Genomic DNA, 24,033 nt, shown 5'->3' with positions numbered 1-24,033 from the left:
TTTCTGATTTGTGGGATTTTTTTTTTGTCAGCTGTCTAATAAACTTTTCAGCTTCACTTGCCAGAGGATTATTCTCTTCCATGGTTGGATCTGACTTTAAAATTTAAAGTATTTCTTTTTGCCTTTAGCCATGTCTTTTTTTACTCTATTGTTAGCCATGGTGGCTTTTGTGTTTTTGTTTTGTTTTTGGCTCTCTGATTTATCTTGGAGGAGGTTTGTGGGGACGTATACTTTTATTTTGGGGTGGTGAGAATTAGGGATAACTCAGTGGTCAGAGCATTGGCCTTGTAAATCTAGGGTTGTGATTTCAATCCTTGTGGGGGCCTTTCAAGGATATGGGACAGGTTAGATTAGAGGAAAAAAAAAAAAAAAAAAGAGAAATCTGTCAGGGATGGTGAGAGGTCCTGCTGGGAGGGCAGGAGACTGGACTTGATGACCTCTTGAGGTCCCTTCCAGTTCTAAAAATATTATTTTTTTTATTAGTTTGTCTCTGTGATTTTAATTGGTTTCAGTGCAGTTTTCAGGCATTTCAGGCTTGTGACTTTAATTTTCTGTTGAATTAGGTTCCTCGTTTTTGTATATTTCTCTTTTTTGAATTTATATGTTGCTGTGGTGAGTTTCTTCAGTAGTTTTTCTTCTACCGGGATTTTTAAATGATTTTTTTTCTTTTTTCTGTTACTGAGTTGTCTGCTTCTTGGACTGCATCCTGTGCTCCACGTAGGACTAATTCAGGAATTGCGTTTTCCCTGGTAGCTTCCAGGACTATCTGCTTTAAGAAGCAGTCTTTATGGTATCTAGAAGTTTTATCGCTGCATCCTGCTCTGAGGAGGCATGTACCTAGTCAACATCAGGATAGTTGAAATCTCCCATTTTCCTTGAATTTACTGATATTGTACTCTTTTTCTGATTTCCCAAATATTCTGATCAGGAAGCCAGTAGTATATGCCTATTGCTATTGTCTTCTTATTTAAGCATGGAATTTCTGTCTCTGGAGATTCTGTGGTACAGATTGATTCATTTTAAGATGTTTACTCTTTGAATCTATGCTTTCATTTGCATATAGTGCCACTCTATCAATAGTACAATCTAATCTGTTGCTCCCATATATGATGTATCCTGTGACCTTTTCCACTGAGTATCAGTGAGTTTCTGTGATGCCTGTATATTATTATCCTTATTTAGTACTAGGCACCCAAGTTCATCTTTCTTAGTATTTACATTTTCCAAAATGTCAAATTCAGTTGTTTGGCTTCATGTGATGTAGTTAAATGGGACTCTGTTTTTTGACTGTTTTCTCTTAAGTTCCAAACTATACATTGTCAACTTCTGTCTCTTGTTTTAACTCATTCAGATTTAAAGGTTTGTTGCAGCAAGCTTTTTTAAAATTATATATAAAATATAAAATAATTTTATTAAAATGACTCATGTTTTTAAACAAACACATTTAAACACAAAAATCCAGTTAAAATTGGATTTTATTTTCTTAGTCATGGTTTTAATCTGTCCTGATAAGTACTTTTCAGATAATTTCCTGTTTCATCTCGCCAGATTTGGAATTGTTTAAAAAATAATCAAGATATTTAATGCAAAAAGGGAATAAGAATGTCGCTGGAAAACATTTTTTACTCTTGGATCCAAGCAGAGGAAGCTGATTAGTTTGGTGCTGCTTATCTGGGTGCACTGCAGTCAGGAGTGGGAGGGTTCTAGCAACAGTAAGCACAGGAAAATGCATAGATTTAATATTTAAGACACTTCCACAGAAGAGTGAAAAGGGTATGCTTTGTTAGAATAGCTGTTTTGAAGCTGCTTTCTCCAGAGGTCCTGTTGCTTTCACCAGAAAAATTTTGACAAGGTCTGTTGAACTCAATTTGTCTAGTAAAGATAATAGCCATATTCTATGTAAGTTTTGTTTTCTCGTTCAAATCTGAACTCAACACGGGGTTCTCACCTAAATTCTAATCTTTGTATGCATTTTTAGACATGCATTCTGGCTGTGACCCAAACAGCTAATCTAAACTAAAGGAAGCAATTGTTAACTTCAGCCATCTTTTAAGCGTCAGGCGCTCTGTTGTGAAGAACCAGAGCAGTAGACAAAATGAGTTTTTTATGTTCCATATTCTGTAAAACAAAATACGGTAATCCCTTCACAGGTCTAAGCAGCATTTTTGTATCTTCATGTTATCAAGCATTAGAAATACTGGTTTAGCAACCAAGAAATTAAAAGTAGTTTAAGTAAGAGCCTGAGTAGGTGTTGGTTGGAAAATGAGCCTGTTCCTCTGATGCTGGAGGGAAGGATCTAACTCGTGAATTACTTCTGGTCCAACTTTTGGGCATCTGTTGAAAGATAGAGGGCTAGCCTGTCAGTTGCAAGGCCTTAATAGAGTGTAAATCTTCAGATGGCAACATCCTTTCCTTGCACTTAAGGCTAGGCCTCTCTACCCTTAGTCTTCTGCTGTATACATATTTTCCCTATGGACTTCTACATTGCTTTGTTTAAGTTTTTGACAGTCATGGGTCTCTCATTTGCAGAAAGGGATAGAAATAAGGAAATAGGACAGCTATACAGTTGCTCTTTCATATTACTTGGTTAAAACAGATCTTTAGTACTCTTTATGGGAGGGTAGTTCCTTTTCTATGCAGTAGGAGATTAAGATTATAATAAATATATTTAGGCTTGGCAGAACTCACTTTTTAGCATGTGTAATTTTGACACAACATTTAAAATATTTAGTAAGCATAGACATTTAAGTTTTCAGTTTTGCAAAATTATGGGTTTTAAGAATTATTTAAATTTTTAAATCTATTTGGATTTTCAGAGTTGTGAGAATTATTGGGGATGGCCGTCAGGCAGTATTCCTTTAATGATGATAGACGTTGAAAGCAAATGTTAAAGGTTTATAACCATTAAAACACAAATTGCCAACAATGCTTGCCAAAATATACAAAGTACATAAAAACAAATTCTGAAGTTCCTAACCCATATTTTCCTTACTTTTATTATTGATAGAATTTTTTTTTTTTTGGTTTGTGTGTGCGTATGGTGAAATAATGTTTATTGCCAACCAATTCTTAGTCTACATCTGATTTAAAGAGAGAATTAAAGTGAATTGTGTACTGTGATAAACAAAAATTTTAAGCCTGTGCATCTCAATGTGCCAAACGTAAAACTAATATAACTGAAAGCAACAATCAGAGTACATCGTAATGCAAGGTAAGCTCAGAGTGGGACTTATTTGGCCTTGACACGTATATCCGATGCAACATTGGTGCAACATTTATTTTTACTTTTTAACAGTAAGATTCAACACTAGTCTAATTGGGCATCATTCCCATAGGTGTTAGAAGTTGTGCCCACTGTGATGGAGTTGTATTTGGTTGTTTTCCTTCAAACTCATTTTCTGCGGGTTTCCCCACCTTCCCGCCAGAGACATTGTTCCTGTTTATCAGTACTCTCAACTTTTCTCATGGGCTTTTTTTTTTACTGAGCGTTTTCTGTCACTTCAACAGTTGCTCAAAGCATATTGTGGCTCTTAAACACCATGGTTTAGCTAATGTGCCTTCATAACCTATTTTTCAGAATTCTAGTAGAATTTTGTTTTGTATAGTTCCCATTCCAAGTTGGGTGTGTGCTGGTGCACACCTAGTCATCAGATGCTTTTTTGCCCTAGCCAGTAGCCATAGGATCAGTGCAGCGTCTCCTGGACTGGCGGTGATATGGCGGCGATCAATGTATGCAGCGCCCAACCCCCGACCCCTGCTCAGTTCCTTCTTGCTGCACTGCCGGTCATTGGAGCTCTTCCTTTTTCCCTTCGAATCATTAGCTAGTAGCTTATTGTAGTGTTAATAGTTCTCAAAGAAGCATAAGTAGTTTTAGTGTTTGATAGCTATACGTTAGTGTCTTAACTAATAGCTGAGGCGGGGTTTTCTGTCCCCCCAGCTTCTCGGTGCTGGAGAATGCCTGGCTCCCCAGGCTGTAAGGCTTGTTCCAAGTGTGGCAAATGTATGTCCAAGAGTGATCCCCGTTCAGCTTGTCTGATTTGCTTGAGGGAAGAATACTTGCATGACCGCTGCTCAAATTGTAAGGCCTGTAAGCCCAGAACTTTGAAAGATAAGGCCCAATGCCTTAAAGTCCTTCTAGTGGAGGCAGCCTCAGGAGTCTCCAGCAGGAGCAGAGAGTGGAGCCTCCTCAGTGCAAAGTGCATCAGCACCGTCTGCCACAGTGCCATCAAAGGACTCTCAGTACCCGGAGCAGGCACAGGCACCATTGCCTTCTCAGCGCCATAGGAGTCAATCTCCAGTGCTGAAGAAGAAGAAGAGGCACAATAGACATCGGTCACTGACATCCAAGAGTGGAGGCCTCAATTTGAAGTCTCTGGCACACACTGTCTAAGGGCAGGAAGCAAGTACATTGAAGGAGGCATGGTGCAGAGTGGGAGCCCAGAGACGCTGGACTTACCCTCAGTGCTGGAGGTGTTTTGGGCAGCCCAAGGCCTTCTCCAAATGACGGTCCCGGGTTCTTCTCAATCTATGGAGGACCGGCGCCTTAGCATTGGGACTGAGTGATTGGGGCTGATGGAATGACACCAGTGCCAGCCGCTGTGCTCACGTTGACTCCAGCACTGACACTGTACTCAGTGCCGAGTGCTCCAGTGCCTACCCATCAGGGAGCAATGGTGGGCCAGTTTCAGATGCCCTATGCTCCAGCAGTGTCCTCGGTGTTCTTGTCATCAGCACCAATGCTGGTGGCCTGGCCATGGTCATCTGCTTCCGAGCCGACGTCAGAGTTGGACTTGTTCTACTCGAGCTCCAGATGCAGCAGGATCCTGAGAAGGTTGTGCCGTAGCTGTCGCAGGCACCATAGTCGTTGTTTGGACAATATGGGTTGGCCTGCGGCTTCACAGGCAACAAAACAGTGGCCTTTCTGGACCCCGTGGGCATTTCAAGAGGTGCAGGGCCAGAGCATGGGATTAACATCAACGGTGCCAGGGATTCTGCTGATCCCATGCTTGGCACCATCAGCATCACTGGGTATCCAACCACCAGAACAACAGCAGGAAGTGGTGAACATCACAGAGCTGCCTGTATTGGTCTCGTTGATCTTGGCACCATCATCAGTGCCTTTGCAGAGGGACTGAACTCCATCGGTGCTGTCACCGTCAGTGATTTCCCCCCCCCCCCCCCCCCCCGGTGTCGATAGAGCAGGCACCATCACTGGCTCAGGTGCAAGGTGCAGTACCAGAACTGTTTGTACTGCCTGTTAGGGGTTTTTCTGCACCAGCTCCATCCATGGCACCTCCCAGTTACTCTGTAATTCCCATGGGGGGCCAGTTGACTGAACGGGTCCCAACTGCCCTTCCTTTCCAAATGGAGGTGCAAGGGCTATCATCTCTTCCTCCTCAGATGAGGCAGTGGCGGGCTTATTGGCCTCACTGGTATTGGAGAATGATAGGGCGTTTCAGCAACTCCTCAGAGTGGCGCAGAACTTGGGGGTATAGGCAAAGGAGGTCCGGGATGAGACAGACATTTTGTCCTCTACAGGTCTCACCAGGGTGGCTCTGCCCATAATCAAAACAATCACCACTATGGCTAAAATGGTTTGGCAGACCCCTGCTCCTGCCCTTCCTATGCCCTGTACAAGTGAGAGATGGTACTTTGTCCCATCTCAGGACAATGAACATTTGTTTACCCACCTCTCCAACATGACTTCATGATAGTGGACGCTGCAAATCATAGAGAACGCCAAGGGTTCCAGGTCCCTCCCCAAAAAATAGTCATTTAACGCTTAGACCCCTGTGGGAGGAAGGTTTACCCAACGGGAGGGTTACAAATAAGAATAGCTAACCAGCAGGTTCTGGGTAGCAGGTATGCTTATAAGACGCTCAGTGCCCACTCTAGGTTCTCTGAACGGGTACCACCTGAAACCAAGCAGGACTTCACAGTGGTGGTGGTGGAGAACAAACTGGTTTCAAGGGCGGCCCTATAGGCAGTACTGGATGCTTCAGGCGCTGCCATGAGGGTTATGACTTCCAGAGTGGGGATGTGCAGGGGGGGACTTGGTTGCAGGTTTTGGGCCTACCACATGAGGTCCATCAATTGATCTATGACCTTCTGTTCGATGGCTGGACCCTGTTTTCAGACAAGATGGATAAAAGGCTGCACAGTCTGAAAGACTCTAGGGCCACCCTACATTCCTTGGGCCTGCATACCCCTGGCAGCCAACACAGACATCGTAATCTCTGTCCACAGCAAAGACAGTTTCCACAGCTGCAAAGGGACGGTAGTGGAAGGTGGAGCAGGATGGGCAGGTGCTGTTCAGGTCAGCAGTCTCAGGGTCACAAAAAGGGCCTGCAGGGGTCTAAGCCTCAGTTTTGATGGCACGGCTGAGAGCACTGAACCGATCTCACCTTCTCCATCATCCCCACGTTTTTTGTTCTGCCTATCCCCCTTTTACCATATGTGGTGCAGTATCGCCACAGATTGGTGGATCCAGCGTATGGTAGAGAGGGGATACGCTATTCAGTTTTCTTCTTACTCCCCTTCCCTGTCCCTTTTCAGGGACCCCTCTCACAAGATGCTGTTACGGCAGGAATTGCAATCTCTCCTCGGTTCTGGGGCTATAAAAGGGGTTCCTCCCAGGTTCAGGGGTTTTATTCCTGGTATTTCCTAATTCCAAAATGAAAGGGGGGGGCTTGAGACCCATTCTAGACCTAAGAGGCCTCAATTAGTTTGTAAAAAAAGATAGTTTCAATATGATATCCTTAGGTCTCAAACTCCTGATGCTGGAGTGGGGGTATTGGTTCGTGGCTCTCGCCTTACAGGTTGCATATTTCCATATTTCAATATACCTTTCTCACAGGAAGTTCCTCAGGTTCATGGCAGATGGAAACCATTATTAGTTCACAGTGCTGCCTTTCGGTCTGTCTGTGACCCCAAGGGTCTCCACCAAATGCATGGCGGTAGTAGCAGTGCACCTGAGCAGGCAAGGTATACAGCTGTTCCCATACCTGGGCAACTGGCCGTTCCAGGGAGTAGGCGCTTCAGCGTGTACAGTTGGTCCATCAAACTTTTGTAAGTTTCGGTCTCTTGATCAGTGAGGCAAACCTGGTGTTGCTCCCATCTCAGTCAGTAGAGTTCATAGGAGCCCAACTAGGTGCCAGGGCACTCCTGCTGGTCAACAGGTTCAGGACATGGGGGCTGCCATCCAAGACATCCTGGCAGTTCCCACCATGATGGCTAGGTGCTGCCTGCCTTCGCTGGGTCACATGGCAGCATTTCCTTCATGGTACAGCACGCCAGATTGAGAATGTGCCCTCTACATCTTTGAGTGGCATCATTGTATCAGCCTGGTGGTTGGACGAGCAGATCGTCCTCACAGGAGTCCCCTTCGACCCTCAGGAGCTCTCTCTTTCCCTAGTAACAGATGCTTCGAACCAGGGATGGGGAGCACACCTGGGGGAGCTACAAACCCAGACTCTTTGGTGCGTTTCAGACCTTTGGCTCCACGTAAATATGAGAGCTCTCAAAGCCATCAGACTAGCATGTGAGACTTTCAAGGCTGATCTGGGGTGGGGAGGGGCATTGTGTGTCAGTCAGTACAGACATCACGACAGCAATGTATTATATCAACAAACGGTGCTGCATGCTTCTCTCCCCTGTATCACAAGACCATGATGCTCTGGGACTTCTGCATACAGCACAGAATAATGTTGTAAGCCCCTTACCTGCCAAGTGTGTGCAGTTTACTAGCGGACCAACTCAGTAGGTCCTTTATGAATCACGAGTGGTCACTTTACCCGGAGGTTGCTCATTCTGTTTTCTGGAAGTGGGGTTATCCCCCAGGTGGACCTGTTTGCCTCCCACCTCAGTGCAAAATGTAGGACGTTTTGCTCCAACCACATTCAGAGCCCGGGGTCCTGGGCAGACGCCTTCGGTGTCCTCTAGGCGGGCAGGCTGATGTATGCGTTCCCTCCAGTTCCACTAGTCCACAGGGAGGAGGTGGTTAGTGGTGGCTGGGGACTCTCTCCTAAGAGGAACCAAATCATCCATCTGCCATCCTGACTGGGAGGCTACTGAAGTGTGCGGCTTGTCTGGAGCCAGAATTCACTATGTGACCAAGAGTCCTCAGAGGCTGATCAAGTCCTCCAACCACCACCTTGAGCAGATTATGTAGTACTGTGAAGAAAGATCAAGGAGTTGGAGGTGCAAGCTGTGCTCTTGTCCATCCTCCGCTTTGAAATGGCTCAGTAGAGAGCGACGACTTCTGGAAGTAAATACATGGTTGGGCAAGTGGTATTGAAAAGAGGGCTTTGGATTTTTTGACCATGGGATACTGTTCAGGGCAGAAGAATTGATAGGAAGCTCTGGGATCCATGTGAGAAGGAGAACATCTTCATGGACATGCTTTCAAAGCTGATGAGGAGGGCTTTAAACTAAACTAGGTTCATCGTGGGATGATGACCTAAGCCTGAGGTATGTGGAGAAGTGGGATACTGGGAAGAAACAAGAGGAGGAAAATGCGACAGAGGAGGACCCCTGAACCATATTGAGAAAGCAAGGCAACCAGCTAGTTATCTTAGATGTCTGCACATGGGCACAAGAAGCCTGGGAAATGAACAGTGAGAATGGGAAGCCCTGGCACAGTCAAAGAACTGTGATGTGACTGGCATATCATAGACTTGGTGGGAGAAGTTATATGATTGGAATACCATCATGGAAGTTTATAAACTGTTCAGGAAGCACAGGCAGGGGAGTGTGTGTGTGTATATACCTTGACTTCAGCAGAGCTTTTGATATGATATCCCACGGTATCCTTGTCAGCAAGTTAAAGTAGTATGGATTGGATAACTGGACTGTGAGGAGGATAGAAAGCTGGCTAGATCATTGTGGCCAATGAGTAGTGATCAGTGGCTCTCTGGCAGCTGGTATCAAGTGGAATATTACAAGGGTTGGTTCTGGGACTGGTTTTGTTTAATATCTTTATTAATGACCTGGATGTGGGGAAGAATTGCACCCTCAGCAAGTTTGCAGATGACAATGAGATGGGGACAGGTTGATATGCTGGAGGATATGGGTGGGATCCAGGGAGACCCAGACAAATTTGAAGATTGGGCCAAAAGAAATTTGAGGTTCAACAAGGGTAAGTGAAGAGTCCTGCATTTAGGACTGAGGAGTCCCAAGCACTGCTGCAGGCTGGGAGCTGACTGGGTAAGCAGCAGTTTTGCAGAAAAGCACCTAGGGATAACAGTGAATTAGGAGCTGGATAGGAGCTAACAGTGTGCTCTTATAGCCCAGAAGACTTGCGGTGCACTAGGAAGTACATATAGTGGCGCATTAGGAGGAGCATTGCCAGCAGATGTAGGGAAGTGATTATTCCCCTTTATTTGGCACTGATAAGGCTGCATCTGGAGTAATGTGCCCAATTCTGGACCCTTTATTACAGAAAGGATGTGGAGATGCTGTAGACAGTCCATTGGAGGGTGACAAAAATGGTTAAAGGTCTGGAGCATGTGACTTGCGGCAAGGTAATGGAGCAGCCGCTACAGAACTAAATTAATAAAGAATTGAAGGAGGGGTAACTAAGGGAACTCATCATGGGTTAATGAACACTATGTTTTGCCTAACTAGATAGCTCTTTTTGGCAAAATTATAAAATTTGGTGGAATAAAGGTAATAGTGTTGATTAACATTGAGAAGTTCAGAGAAGAGCCAGGATCATGAAGCAATTATAAAACATGTTTAGTAGTGATTGAGCTCCTTTATTCTGTATGTTTAATTTGACAAAGTGATTAAAGGGTGCTTTGATTACAGGCTATAAGTATCTACCTCTACAACAAATATTTAATAAGGAGATCCTCAATCTAGCAGAGAAAAATATATCATGAGCCTGTGGCTGGAAGCTGAAACTACAAAAATGCAGACTGTAAATGGAGCATACATTTTTAAGTGAGGGTAACTAATCAGTGGAGGAATTTAGCATGGTAGATTCTCCAACTGCCAATTTTAAAATCAAGATGAGATGTTTTTCCAATAAATAAATAAAATAGGAATTATGTTAGGGAAGTCTGTTGTTCTTTTTAAAGAAAGTCAGAGTAGATGGTGACCATGGATCTTTCTGGCCTTGGAATCTGACTCTGCTGGATTAAAAATTTGGAAAACATGCCTAATAACGAGACTCCTAAAGTTCAGTTTGTTTAAGAGTGTCATGGTCTTCGAGTACAGTACCTCCCTGAAAGAGATTTCTGATAGTGGATGGCTCTGTAGTTTAACAGGAGGACATTATTAGATGTAGTGGTTGGAAGATGAATTTAGGCAAATTCACATTAGCAAGGAGCACAGTTTTAAATGTGAGGGTAGTTCATTATTGGATCAACTTCCCTGTGGATGTGATGGATCCTCTATCTCTTGAAGTCTTTATAGCTGTGCATGCTATAGCTCAAACTGAAGTTACAATTTGATGTTGAGATTAGTGGATGAGGCTCTTTTTCCTGTTTTTTTTTTTTTTTCTGTAGGAGGTCAGACTAATTGATGACAATGGTCCCTTCTGGCCTTAAAATCTGTGCAATTAATTTGGCATTCTATTGAGAGACAGTGTAAGGCTCTGACCGCAAAGATGCTGTGTGTTGGACAACTGACATTGCTCAGGAGGACAGTTGTACTTTGGATCTGCTCAGCTGTATTTTGTTTGTGTGTGTGTCTGTGCTCATTCAAAAGTATAGAGAATTGCAGTAATTTACACTGGTAATCAGACTAACGAAGTTCACTGTGGTCTGGTCATCATTGTGAAAGTAGGTGGTGTTACCTAGTTGGCATTTTCAGTTGGAAATGTGTTATTTGAGTGAAACAACTTGGGGGTAAAAAATTCTCCCTGTATTGACAGGGGGCCTTACTAGTAGGCCATGAAATTATGGTGGATAACTCTTTTTAAAATGTTTTCCTTTTCCCACCAAGATAATCTGTTTTAATTTCAGCTAGCTACTTTTTCATCTGTTCACTGATCTTGGCCAGGCACTGATATACTTGGGTCGTAGCACTACCAGCACTGGAAACGGGAGGGACAGAAAACTGTTTGACATTGTGATATCTGGCTACATTCTCCAGTAACTTAAACAGGATGGATGTGTATAGACTGTTACATCAATATTCTGGTCTGGCTATGGTCTGAAGAAGTGGGTCTGACCCACGAAAGCTCACCTAATAAACCATTTTGCTAGTCTTTAAAGTGCTACTTGACTGCTTTTTGTTTTATAGGATGGATGTAATAATACAGGGACTCCACAGATGTGCAGGTGGGTATTAGAGAAGTTGCTCATTGTCTGAGAGCCAGAATGGAGGGGTTTTACCCAGCTCAGTAATTTCCTAGTATTCCTCACCAGAGAACAAGTGGTCGGTCGTCATGACTAACAAAATTTCCAGTTCATGTCCTGAACTGAAATGGGATAGGAGAGGGCTAGTATCTTAGTGGTGGATACTTATATTTGAATTCTGCTCTTTTTGCCTGTGTTCTGCTCTATAGGTAAGTGATACTACAACATTAAAAGCATTTACTTCATTTTGTAAAATAACAATCCGACTACATCTTTTTGTTCTGCAAAACTTATAAATTCCTAAATTGACCTTATTACTTGTAACTTAAGACTTCTTTTTTTATTTTTGCTATTTTTATTATTTTGCCGTTTTATGCTGTTCTCCCCCAGCTTTTCATTTGCTAAATTGCATTGTCTTTTCCAAAGCATATTGACAGGTGAGAATATCCCTGCAAACAAAGTTTTACAGCAGAATTTTTTGTTTGTCACTCTTGAAGGATTTGGTGTAATTTGAAAATTATCAGGAAGACCTTCAGATGTATCACCTTTTAGTCTAATAAAATTAAAATCTTTCATTCTAAATGGATCAGTGCTTTTATGTAACAGAATTTTGAATCATAGCTGATCTAGAAATGGAAAATTCTGGATTCTTTTGCTTTAATCTTCATATTGATTTCATTATGCTTAGCATAGGAAGAGTTGTTAAAAGGAGCAGCTGAGCTTTTCTATTTACAGGGCTCAAGGCCCTCTGAGCTCTGTTACAAACTTGAGTTTAGCTTGCCATAAGGAGGCTCTTGTGGGACAAACCTGACGCATAACAGCTTTGCATGGAGATCCCCTGGTTCAGCACAAGCTAAAAAGCAAAAGAGCTGTCAGAGAGGTGTGTGTACTTCAGGGTTTCCCAACCTATGGGTTGGGACCCAAACATGGATTGCAATTACATTTCAAAAGGGTCCCTCCTGGGCTGGGCAGCTCTACAGGTGATTTAAGAAGCTATTCACACTCCTAAAGTGGTTTTCAATTTCTTAATTGGATTAACAGCCATCAGGCAGTTAAGCCAATCAATTACATTGAGAACCATTTCAGCTGCAGGGCAGAGAACTGCATTCCTGAGGAGCAGCACCCAGCTCAGGTATGGTGGAGGCCTGAGTTGTGAGGGACGGCAGAGCTGATCAGCTCCCTGACTTCCAGCCTCTTCAGGAGGTGGGGGTCCCTCTAGACCCCAGCAGGGTTCCTGCAGACGGCTCTGCTGGCCAGGGCTCTGCCCCAGACAGCTTCTAGCAGCAGGGATGGGGGTTTCCCCCTGTACTAGCTGGGGTTCCTGCGGCTGGCTCTGCTGGCCTGGTCTCTGCCCCAGTTGGCTTCCAGCTGCAGGGGTCCATGTGCCTCCCCTAGCTCCGTTCAACCTGTGAGTGACTCTTAGCCCCTGAGTGAGACACCCTTAGCCTCCTTCAGTCCCTGAGTGTGACTCCCTTAGTCCCCTCCAACCTGTGTGACCCTTAGTCCCCTTCAGCCCTAGTGTGACTCCCCAAACCCCCTTGAAGCCCTAGTGTGACTCTCCTAGCCCCTGACAACCTCCCAACCTTATGAGGATTCTCACCTACAACCGCAGTCTGTACTGCAGGAACACCAGTCCTGGAACTTTTACTTGCAACAAAGTGGCTGCCAGCTTTGTCCACATATTTATTCTGGAGATACTGTCACAGGACCTAACCAGGTTATTCACAAAATCACGGGCACATCCTCACGTTACTCAGCTAACATCGTATATGCTGTCCTGTGCTAACGATAGCCAGATGCTTTGTATATTGGACAGACTTCAAACTCTCTTAGACAAGGAGTTAATGGGCACAAAACAGACATAAAAACACTCTTGATCCACCAGCCGGTCAGCCAGCATTTTAATGGAGTGGGCCATTCTGTTAATGACTTAAATGTTTGCGGCTTACTGAAGAGAAATTTTCACAACACTCTTTCAAGAGGCTGCTGAACTTTTTATATTCAAATTTGACACGTTAATGCGTGGTTTGAACTGGGATGGGAATTTTCTGGGTCTTTATAGGGTCTCATTTGCATACTTGGCTTAATCTAATTTTTGGCTCCCCCCCCCCCCCCTTCTGCCCCTCTGCTCTCTGATTGGCTCAACTTGATAATTTTTTTTCTAATTTGTCCACCTTGATAACTATTTTTGGTTCTCTATGCCTTAAATATTGAGTCTGTTCTGGTACGGCTATGGTCAGAAGAATTGGGTCTGTCCCGTAAGAGCTCACCTAATACACCATTTTGTTAGTCTTTAAAGTGCTACTTGACTGCTTTTTTTGTTTTCCTAGCCCCTTAGTGTGACTCCCCAAGGCCCTGATTGTGGGGTTTAAGCTGGGGGAGCAGTTTGGGGATGAGTGTCTTACCACCACAACTCTAACTATAGTAAAAGTAGTATGAAAACAAAAAAGCAGTCCAGCAGCACTTTAAAGACTAACAAAATAATTTATTAGATGATGAGCTTTCATGGGACAGACCCCCTTCTTCAGATCATAGCCATGCCAGAAGAAGTGGGTCTGTCCAATGAAAACTCATCACCTAATACATTATTTTGTCTTTAAAGTGCTACTGGAATGCTTTTTTGTTTTGATAGAGATAGCTGTACTAGTCTATATACTCTTTTAATAGTAAATGTAGTGTTATTAATGTATTTTCCCTTTTCTATGAAATAAGTATTAAGAGTATATAAACATGAGGGGGCCCAATTTTATATTCTTGCCTCAGGCCCAAAAATAGCTTCCTGCTGTGGACCCCCCCACCAAATCCCTCCCTTTTTTGAATGGTGTTAGGTCACCACGTCTTCCTGAATTGTCACAATGGGTTGCCATCTGGAAAAGTTTGGGAACCGCTTGTCTAGTTGGTACAGCTGGGGGTTCCGGGAACTCTGCCAACCCCAGCGCAGTAAGCAGCTTGAATTAGTGTGATCTTGGATCCCTTGTCAGACTTAAAGCTGCCTCTTCTGGCAAGCGTGGGCAATGGAAATACCACCTCTCATCACAGGGGAAAACGTCACCCTTTTTTAACCCTACTCTACAATCCTGCAGGCTCTGCTGGGGCAGTGAGGCATAGCCTGTGCAAACCAGAATGAATTAGGCCGATAAGTGAATTGAATTCTTTACCTGGACTCTCCGTGTGATATGAGTAAATGTTACAAAATATCTGATGCGTTTATGTGCAATTGGAACTATTAATAAAAATCAGAGGCTGAATAAACTATAATCTGCATTATCACTATTTTACAGTGTATAAAATAAGTTGCTCTTACCTTTCTTTTTGCCTCTGCACCACAAAGGTTCTACATGCAGATTGGGAACTATTGGGTTAGTGTTAATCTGGGTATATGTGTGTCAGGTTTCATTATTAATAAACTTCAGTTTATTGTGAGGTAAGTCCCGGTCTAAATTTCTTGATGAGCTTTATTTGTAGCCTTTTTATTTTTCTTGGAGGTTCTTAATCTAGCACTACTGGTTTTTGTAACAAGAATCAGAGCAGCAAACAAGCAGCAACAAGCAGCAAACTTATTCTTTCCTCGAGAAAATTTATGTAATCTAAAAGGATTGTTCACAAAGTTTTACTGGTCAAAATTAGTATTCATCTTAAGCGGAAGTGAAATAGATTTATTTCAGATTTGTACAGTAAACTCTCTTTCATCCAGTATTCATTCAGCCGGAACCCTCGGATATCCAGCACAAACATGCTGCTTTCCGCCCGAGGGTCTGGTGGTGCCAGCTTTCTGGTCCTGGCGCAGCGACATTGTCTTGGCACTAGAGCTGCAGGCATCCCAGCCTTAAAGTGGCTTGCACTCCCCTGCACCCCAGTCTGCTTCCAGCCCTGGGGCTGCCCGCAGAGCTCTGCACCACGGGGCTGGTGACAGAGTCATGGGCCCACCAGCGTTACCCGGTGCCCTGGGCCATCAGTGTCTCCCCTCCAACTGCCTCCTTGCCCTGCACTCCAGGGCTGTTGGCAGAACCCCGTACCCCAGACCCACTGGCTATCCCTTAAACGCCAGCCAGCTCACAGGCCCTGGGCTTGCAGGCAGGGCCCTCTCAAGCGCCAGCGGCTCCCATGCCCTGGCAGAGTTCCTCCAGCCCTGGGGTTGGTGGAGTTCCCTGAACCGAGCACCACAGCCTCCCAGGGCTGCAGAGCTGGCAGGGTCCCCTGCCTTCCTGTTGGGGGTCCAGCAGCCGCCTTTCCATTAAGTGGCAAATTTTAACATCTGGCAACCTCCATGTATAACTAGTTGATTCTTTTTCCTTTTGTATCTTTGAAAAACAGAACCTTAAGCAAGTCATGGAAGCATTGGATAAGAGCATCTGACATATATTTGCCCTTTGTTTTTTTCCCATTAAGTGTGCTGTTGTTTTTGGTTAAATTGGGGATTATAAAATTGCAGAATGACATTGCAGATGCTGTGAGTCACCAAGCACTGCTTGTAACTCTTACTTTTACTTGACATACAGTTTAGCTCTAGTATAAAATGTAATCACTGCTAATATTTTTTTCCTTTGGTAGCGGATACCCTTTTTTCAAGAAAACTAAATGGAAAATACAAACTTGAACAACTTGTTCCGACTGCCGTGTACCAACATATGAAAATGCACAAACGAATCCTAGGACACTTATCTTCTGTATACTGTGTAACTTTTGATCGGACTGGTAGACGGATATTTACTGTAAGTACAAATTACTTATTTTCATACTGCTGGTCAAATAGCCACTGTTCTCAAGAGTAAAGTATACTCATATTGTGTACTAGGAGCAGATAAGCCCCACAAGAATTATTTTTTGGGCATATGCTGTTTAATACTTGTTCCAGTGTGATGGAAGAAAACATACCTCATAAAGATTGCAGATTCATTGAGGGAGTGGTAAATAATGGAAATAAGAAATCACTGGCATGGTGTCTGTATCTTAGGTAAACTGGTCACAGGCAAACAATATGCATTTCAGTAAAACTAAATGTGATGTCATACATCTAGGAACAAAGAACACGGATCATAATGAGTGGACAAGGGACTTTTATCTTGGGCAGCAGCAGCACTGGATTTGTAACTTGCAGTGTGATGATGTGACTCAAAGGGATAATGCAGAGCTTGGATGTATAAAAAGGGGAATATCAAAATGGAAAGTTGATTTTGCTCTTGTGTTTGGAATACTGTGTCAAATTCTGGAGTAAGCACTTCAAGAAATCTTGATAAATTGGAAAGGATTCACAGAAGAGCATTGAAAATGATTGTAAAATTGAAAAATGTGCCTTGTCATGATAGATTCAGGAGCGCAATTTGTTTAGGCTTCAAGGAGATGGTTAGTATTGACTTGATCATTCTGTAAGTAACTATGGAGAACAGAAATTGATAAGGGCTGTTAGTCTAGCAGACAAAAGTATAAAAAAGACCGAACAAATGGAAGTTGAAGCCAGACAGATTCAAATAAGGTGTAAGGTATGCTTTTTTAAAAACATTGGCAACAATCATTGGAAAATTGTTAGACATTGTGGTGAATTCTCCATCACTGGAAACTTTTAAGTCAGTAGTGGATGTTTTCCTAAAAGATATGCTGTGGTTCAAAGAGGAATTCAGTGAAGTTTTAGGGCCTGTTAGTCAGGAGGTCAGATGATCAGTTGTCCCTTCTGGCCATAGAATTTACTTCCTAATCTGAAACAGCTTGTTGTTAGTCTGTGAAACTCTAGGTCTTGCTTACATGCCAGGTATTGTGACAGTACAAGTAGAGGGATAGTGCCGTTTGTGCTTTGTCTATTAGTCTTAGCTTGTAAACTTTTTTGGTTTTAAAGCCGTTAATATTCACTTTTCAGCCCACTCTGTCCACTTGCATAGGGGATGAAGTTTTCCAGGTTTCTTACTAGGCTTCTGTTGATTTTGCTCACCAATCAGCTTCATGGCAAAATGGCAACTCTCTTGGTCTTCCTTCAGCTTGCTCTGTTTGTGATCTGGCTCTGTTAGCAGCCCCAGAAGTGGAGTTGTTCTGCAGTTGCTCCCACCCTCTGTGCCCTGATGGGGGAATAACTTCATTCTGGATGGCTTGTGTTCATCAGACTGGGTCCTACTGATCAGCAGCTCTTTAGGAGAAAGTCTCAAAATCTTTGCCCTCCCATGCTGGTCCAGTTCACCTCCAGATTTGAAAGACATCAGACTTTTTTTTCCATATTTTTACATGGATAATATTACATGACAGGTCTCATTCTTCCTGACAGTCTGTCATGTTCTGGGTTGCAATCCAGGCCAGTGGGGTTTATCTGCTTTGCCCTGTAATTCTGAATACTGTAGCTCACTTGTCTGGACACTTCCAGACAGCTTATAGTCATGCGCTATCTGTAGATATCTGCAGCCGTTCTTAAACCTTTTGGCTAAGGCTCACCCTTTTCAACACAAACCTTTCCATAGACCACCAGCCAACAACCCATGATGACATAATGCATTCACGTATTTCTAAATACCTTACATACTAAATTATTGATCTCAGGCTACTGGATCCATAAAAAGATGAATATGCAGGTGTAACAAGGAAGCATATATTTAGATCTTGTTTATATTTTATAACATAAGGGTACAGATTGAACCTCTCTTGTCTGGCACCCTTGGAACCTGACGGATTACAGATGAGAGAATTTGCTGAACGATGGGAGGTCAATATTTTCTAGCACATTATCAAGCACTTGCCCTGCTTATTGGGCTCTTAGAAGACATGTAGGGGTAATTTACAGCTAAATAACAGCACAGAACACTGAGAGTCAGGACTTATGGCTGTAAACAAACTTTATGGGAGCATGGGAAACTTGGCCACACCCATGATAAGTGATCATCTGGCTAACTAAAATCATGCTGGATTACAGATGTTGCAGGATGAGAGTGTCCTGGATTAGAAATGTTCAGCCTGTAGTCATGGCCCACTCATGGGCTGCTGGCCACATTTTTGAGAACAACTGAGCTACAGGTTAAGCAACTCTCACTAAGTAATTCTGATTCTGTAAGCCTGCTTACTACACTGCTGTCACACTCAGGCCTCAGTTATCCTTGCAAAATGAACTCCTCTCCCCCAGCCCAGATTCTTCCCAAATCACTTGCTTTGCAATGGCCTGAACCTTTAAGAGGTATTAAGATTCTTTTGTTACTTTAAATAATACTACCATCTTGCCACATTAATTGTGGTGCTAATCTGTGCTGGATCTGGCTTGTGGGTGCAGCAGGGAGCCTCAGGCAGGATCTGTGCCTGCTCAGCCCTTGCACACCATTCAGAAAAGGGTCTCTGGGAACCTATTTCTTTCAGTAGCTGTGAGTCTTTGGGGCACAGAGGCTTCAAACACAGCCCTTGACCCCAGCCCAATACCATTGGCTAGTTTCTGGCCAAAAGGAGCTTCTTGTTTGAATCACCCATTCTGTTCCCCTCAGGCTTGCAGACACGTGTGGCCCCTGTCGGGCCCACGGTCAGAGAGCCTGCATGCTAAACCTTACGAGCTGCTGGCTGGGAGCTGCCCAGTTAAGTCTCTTGGCTGGGGCCTGCCTCTGGCAGCCCAGCATTCCTTTCCCCATAACCCTAAATCCTCTGACTTCTGTCCCTCTACATGGGGACATCTAAGGCAGAGGAATTTATCTGTCCACAACCCAAACTCTTTGCCCTGCGTCTTTCACATGTACCCCCTTGCAGACCCTGCATCCCAATCACATCCCTCAGGTCACAACCCAGACTCCTTCACCCCAGTCTTCTGCCTGGCTCACAATTGGCTCATTCACCCAAACTCCATCCCAGACACTCCTCCCACCACCACCCATACCCATACGCGAAGCTGCCTTCTGCACCCAGCCTCATCTCAGACCCACACTTACACCAGCAAGGGCCTGCAAACAGGGCTGTTAACAGAGTTTGGCAGGGAGGGAAGGTGAACCCCACAGAACAAACCAGTTGAGAGCTTTTGGATGAGTGAGTTTGCTGGATTATTGGAATTTGAATTTCAGTTACTGGGGCAGTTCGTATTTGTGGGAGTGTTTGAGTCCCTCTCCCTCTGAGTCACTGGGGCAGGAGGGATCAAAGAGAGAGAGGCTGAGGCCAAGTGACCAGCGGGAGCTTGTGACCACCAGGGGCCTGCTAACAAGGAGTTTGCAAGACAGCATTTGAGGGAGTCCTGATATGGTTAGGAAGACTCGTATCACATCTGCTGTCACTGCTCCTGTCTCTTCTACCTGTGCCTGTAGCCAGACTGCCTGCCTGACCATGGATGCGTCTTCCCAGACCCTGTGGCTCTCACTACCCACTTACGGAATTTCAGGCTGAGAGGGTCATCCAGTGTGAAAGGTGCCTGCTGTTAGAATCTCTCAGGAAGCAGGTGGGAGAGCTGCAGGAGGAAGTGGCAAGGCTGAGGAGTATCTGAGCTCAAGAGGAATTCCTGGAGAGTATCTAATAGGGACATCTAAGGTGAAGGACTTTATCTAGCTACAGAGGCCTTGTGGCACACCTCTTGAGGAGGAGGAGATGGCTCTGTCTCGGCGGGGGGGTGGGGGGGGGTGCACTAGCAAATTTTCTCAACAAGCTTTGCTACCTCCCTGCTCCCAACCCTCTCACAGTGGGTCTGGAGAACCATTATGCTGCCCTGGATACCAAAGCTTGAAGAATCAGTCCCGGAGGAGGAGGAGGAGAAGGGATACATCCCAAAGTCTGGGAGGACTGCAACCATCACTGTGAGGAGGAACCATAGGGTAATGGTGGTTGGAGACTTTGTTCTAAAGGGGACAGAGGCTGTAACCTAACTTCTTCTACGAGTGTCCCCGTGGGTGCTCCACAATAGGTGTTGGGCTCGCGCGGCGCCGCAGATCGAAAACTTTCCAGCAGTTTCTCCTGGATCGCGCATGTGCCGGTGCGCGCTGCTCCCTTGCACATCCCCGGCCACGTGCGCGATCCGGTCCCCGCCAGTTCCTTCTCAGCCGCCATCGGCTACAGATGGAATCCACTCAGGCTACGGCCAGAGTCAGATTAGATAGAGTTTTTATGTGTAAATTGTTGTTTTTCTTTAAAAAAAAAAAAATAATAATAATAAAAAGGGAGAGAGGAGTGGAGAAGACGCGTGGATGTGAAGGCCAGTAGGCCTCCCGCCGCTCCAGGCTGGTGTCCGCAACAGGTAAACAGGCACGAATTAAGTGCTGAGTGCCCTATTAACAGCAAAAAGACTCACCGCGATGTCCTCTTCAGGCTTTAAAAAGTGTGAGTCCTGCCGTGAAGCTATGCCGGCCTCCGATGGGCATAGCAAATGCATTTGGTGCCTGGGGGAATCACACGTTACCCAGAAGTGTTCCCACTGTACTAAGCTCACAGCCAGGGCCAGAAAAGACAGAGAAATGTGGCTGAAAATGCTCCTGTTTGACAAGGCTCTCCAGCCTGACTTGCTGGAGAGGCCTCAACCAGAGGGACCCCCCGGGCCCCACAAAAGGAAGGCGGCTTCCCTCACCCCCTCGGTGCAGAAATGGAGGAAGCTCTCTCCAGCCTGATCCCTGCCGGCGGTCTCAACGAGCGGGACGGGCGGAGCACACAGTCCCCAGCCGCATACTCAAACAAGTGGCAGCGCAGCAGCGCATGTGGCAGAGGCTGAGCCTCCGATTACCAAACAGCCGGCACGCGCAGCGCTCATAGCGGCGGCCAGGCAAGCGCCGGAACCGGCGGCACGGCCACAGGCGGCACCGGCCCCTGTGGTGCAAGCGGTGCAGGGCCAACAGGCACAGAGCCTGCAGGCACCAGAGGACGTTATCCGCGTGGCTCTGCAACTGAGTGGGCTGAGCATGGCACCGACAGCGGGGCCGAGATACCCGGCATGGGAGGGGGCGGTGCCATCCCCACAGGGGAGGGGAAAGGCGAGAGCGAAAACCTGGCACCACAGCCCTTCTCCGGACAGGGCTGCAATGCTGCTGTCAACAAGCCCTCCCCTTATGCTGCACACGCCACCCAGAAGATCTGGGTCTCCACCGGCCTATCCAGAGCCTCCTTCTCCGTTCCTCCAACCAACGTCACCATGGCTTGGGCCACCTTCGCCCTTTCTGGGATTGGATCCCTTGGAGTACTATCACAAACCAGCTTCACCGTTATCTGAATCATCGCGGAGATCTCGCTCTCCCAGATATCGGGGATACGCACCCCGAGAGTGGTCCAGGTCTCCATCCCCGGACCCGTGCCCGTGCTGCCGTGGTCGTTCTTATCATGCTGGACACAGACACCCCAGGCATACACCTAGGGGCAGGTCCCCCCCCCGCCCGGCCGTCCAATACCCCCGTGGTCACTCCCGGCCGGGGATGGAAACACAGCTATCTCAAGGGGAGTTAATTGAAGAACCCCGAGACTTTCCTTTGCAAGCCTCCAGTGAGCGGGTGTACCATCGACCGCAAGAACCTGAGAGTTTGAGGGAGGTTTACCTAGTGGTTCCTCCTCGTCCTCCCCTGACGAGACCACGGCCTCCGGGGACGTTGCTCCCCCGGACGACCTCAAACAGTTTCAGGAGCTGCTTAAATGGGTGGCGTTCATGCAAGGCATCCAAACGGCAGAGCTACAGGAGAAACATCACAAACTCCTGAAAAGTTTGAGACCCCCGGCTTCATCCAAAATTGCTATCCCGCTGGACGAAGCCATTATGGAGTCAGCCACTACCATATGGCAGACCCCGGCCTCCGCTCCGCCTATGAACAAGAGAGCGGATAAGAAGTACTTCGTCCCGGCAAAGGGCATGAAGTTCCTCTTTAGTAACCCACAACCAAACTCACTGGAGGTAGAATCGTCTCAGCAGAGATCAAAGACTTCTCAGTACAAATCGGGGGGTTCAGACAAAGATGCCAAGAAGCTAGAGCTGTTTGGCAGGAAGGTATATTCCTCCTCCACCCTGCTATTGAGAATGGCAAACTATGCAGCACATCTAGCGAACCATAATTTTGATAATTACTCCAGGCTTACTTCTCTCATGGATTCGCTTCCGGAAGATAAGAAGCCGGTGCTAAAGGCGATTGTGCAAGAGGGCTACGTGGCTTCGAGGGCGGGAGTCCAGATCGCCCTGGACGTGGCGGACACGGCGGCACGCTCAACGGCTACAGCAGTGGTCATGCGTAGAGAATCCTGGCTCCAGACTTTGGGTATCCCGAGGGATGTGCAGGCGAAGATTGTGGATCTTCCCTTTGACACGCAGAAGTTGTTTGCAGACTCAACCGACTCGGTCCTCCACTCCAGTAAGGACTCCAGAGCTACACTTAGAACCCTGGGTATTTATACCCTTCCATACAGGAAGAAAAAATATTGCCCTCAGCAAAGATGATACCCGTACCAACCACAGCGTGCTCAGTACCAACGGGGCTACGACCAAGGGCGACATCAACAGCAGCAACAGTATAGAACTCCCAGGCGACGTCCTCAACAAAGCCGCGCATCCTCGGGGCAGGCCCAAAGGCAACAAGTTTGACGGGTATGTCGAGGGCTGCACTATCACTACCATCGCGCAATGCCATTCCCAGCTAATGTTCCATCATCGCCTCTGACCGTTCCACCCCCAATGGCAAAAGATCACCACAAACAAATGGGTACTGGAGATCATAGCCATGGGTTACGTGATCCTCTTTGTCGCTCCCATCGCCGAAACCTCCTCCCAGGCCCCACCTCAGGGACGCTTCCCACGAGGCGAGATTCAAACAGGAGGTGGACCATCTTATGTTCATAGGGGCGGTGGAAAGAGTGCCAGAGCAATTCCAGGGGAAAGGCTTTTATTCACACTACTTCCTGACAGAGAAGAAAACAGGAGGCTGGAGGCCCATCCTAGATCTTCGAGGCCTCAACCGGTACTTGGGCAAACAACATTTTCGGATGATCACAGTTGCCTCCATACTCACGGCACTGGACGATGGAGATTGGTTTGCAGCCCTCGACTTACAAGATGGATGCTTTTATATAACGATCCACCCGGCACACAGGCGCTTCCTCCACTTCATGGTCGGCAAGGAACACTTCCAGTACAAGGTTCTTCCGTTCGGCCTCTCCTCGGCCCCCAGAGTCTTTACCAAAACCCTGGCAGTGGTGTCAGCCTACCTGCACAGACAGGGGGTGTTTATTTTCCCATACCTGGACGACTGCCTGCTGAAAGGGGCCTCGAAGGCAGAGGTCCTGCGCATGATACGCATAACAACAGACACGTTTTCTTCGCTGGGCCTAGTCATCAACCTCGCGAAGTCAAAGACCGACCCCACACAAGACATAGAGTTTATAGGGGCACACACAAACTCTATTACAGCAAGGGTGTATCTACTCGACTCCCGCTTTCGCACCATCAGTTTGCTGGTGCAAGTCATCACATATAGCCCCATGGTGCCGGTCTTAACGTGCTTGCAGCTGCTAGGCCACATGGCAGCGGCGACGTTTGTGGTGCAGAATGCCAGATTGCATATGCGCAGCCGACAACATTGGCTGGCGAGCGTCTACAAGCCGGCATCCCACACTGTCCACAAGGTGGTGTCGCCCACGACAGAGGTGCGCAGATCCCTGCAGTGGTGGGTAAACCCCAAGAACCTGCGAACAGGGGTACCCTTTCACCAACCACAAATCTCTATTTTTCTTACTACCGATGCTTCCTGCATAGGATGGGGAGCACGCATCGGCGACAAGGTGATGCAAGGACTGTGGTCCCCTGCGGAACAGTCACTGCACATAAATATACTGGAGC

The 24,033-nt window shown here is 46.0% G+C and overlaps 1 protein-coding gene across 6 annotated transcripts in view; it reads left to right on the top strand.

Moving 5' to 3' along the window:
- PHIP (PHIP subunit of CUL4-Ring ligase complex) overlaps positions 1-24,033 on the top strand; it is a 320,457-nt gene that overhangs the window by 22,649 nt on the left and 273,775 nt on the right. For all 6 annotated transcript variants that reach the window (XM_074990995.1, XM_074990994.1, XM_074990993.1 and 3 more), the window contains exon 7: positions 15,855-16,015. In XM_074990995.1, the coding sequence (XP_074847096.1) occupies positions 15,855-16,015 (161 nt within the window). The remainder of the gene's footprint in view (positions 1-15,854; positions 16,016-24,033) is intronic.

The sequence above is a fragment of the Carettochelys insculpta genome, chromosome 3 (assembly GCF_033958435.1).
Source record: "Carettochelys insculpta isolate YL-2023 chromosome 3, ASM3395843v1, whole genome shotgun sequence".
NCBI classification, from domain to species: domain Eukaryota; kingdom Metazoa; phylum Chordata; order Testudines; family Carettochelyidae; genus Carettochelys; species Carettochelys insculpta.
The sequence above is the reverse complement of the archived record's forward strand: the minus strand, read 5'-3'. Positions and strand labels throughout refer to the sequence as shown.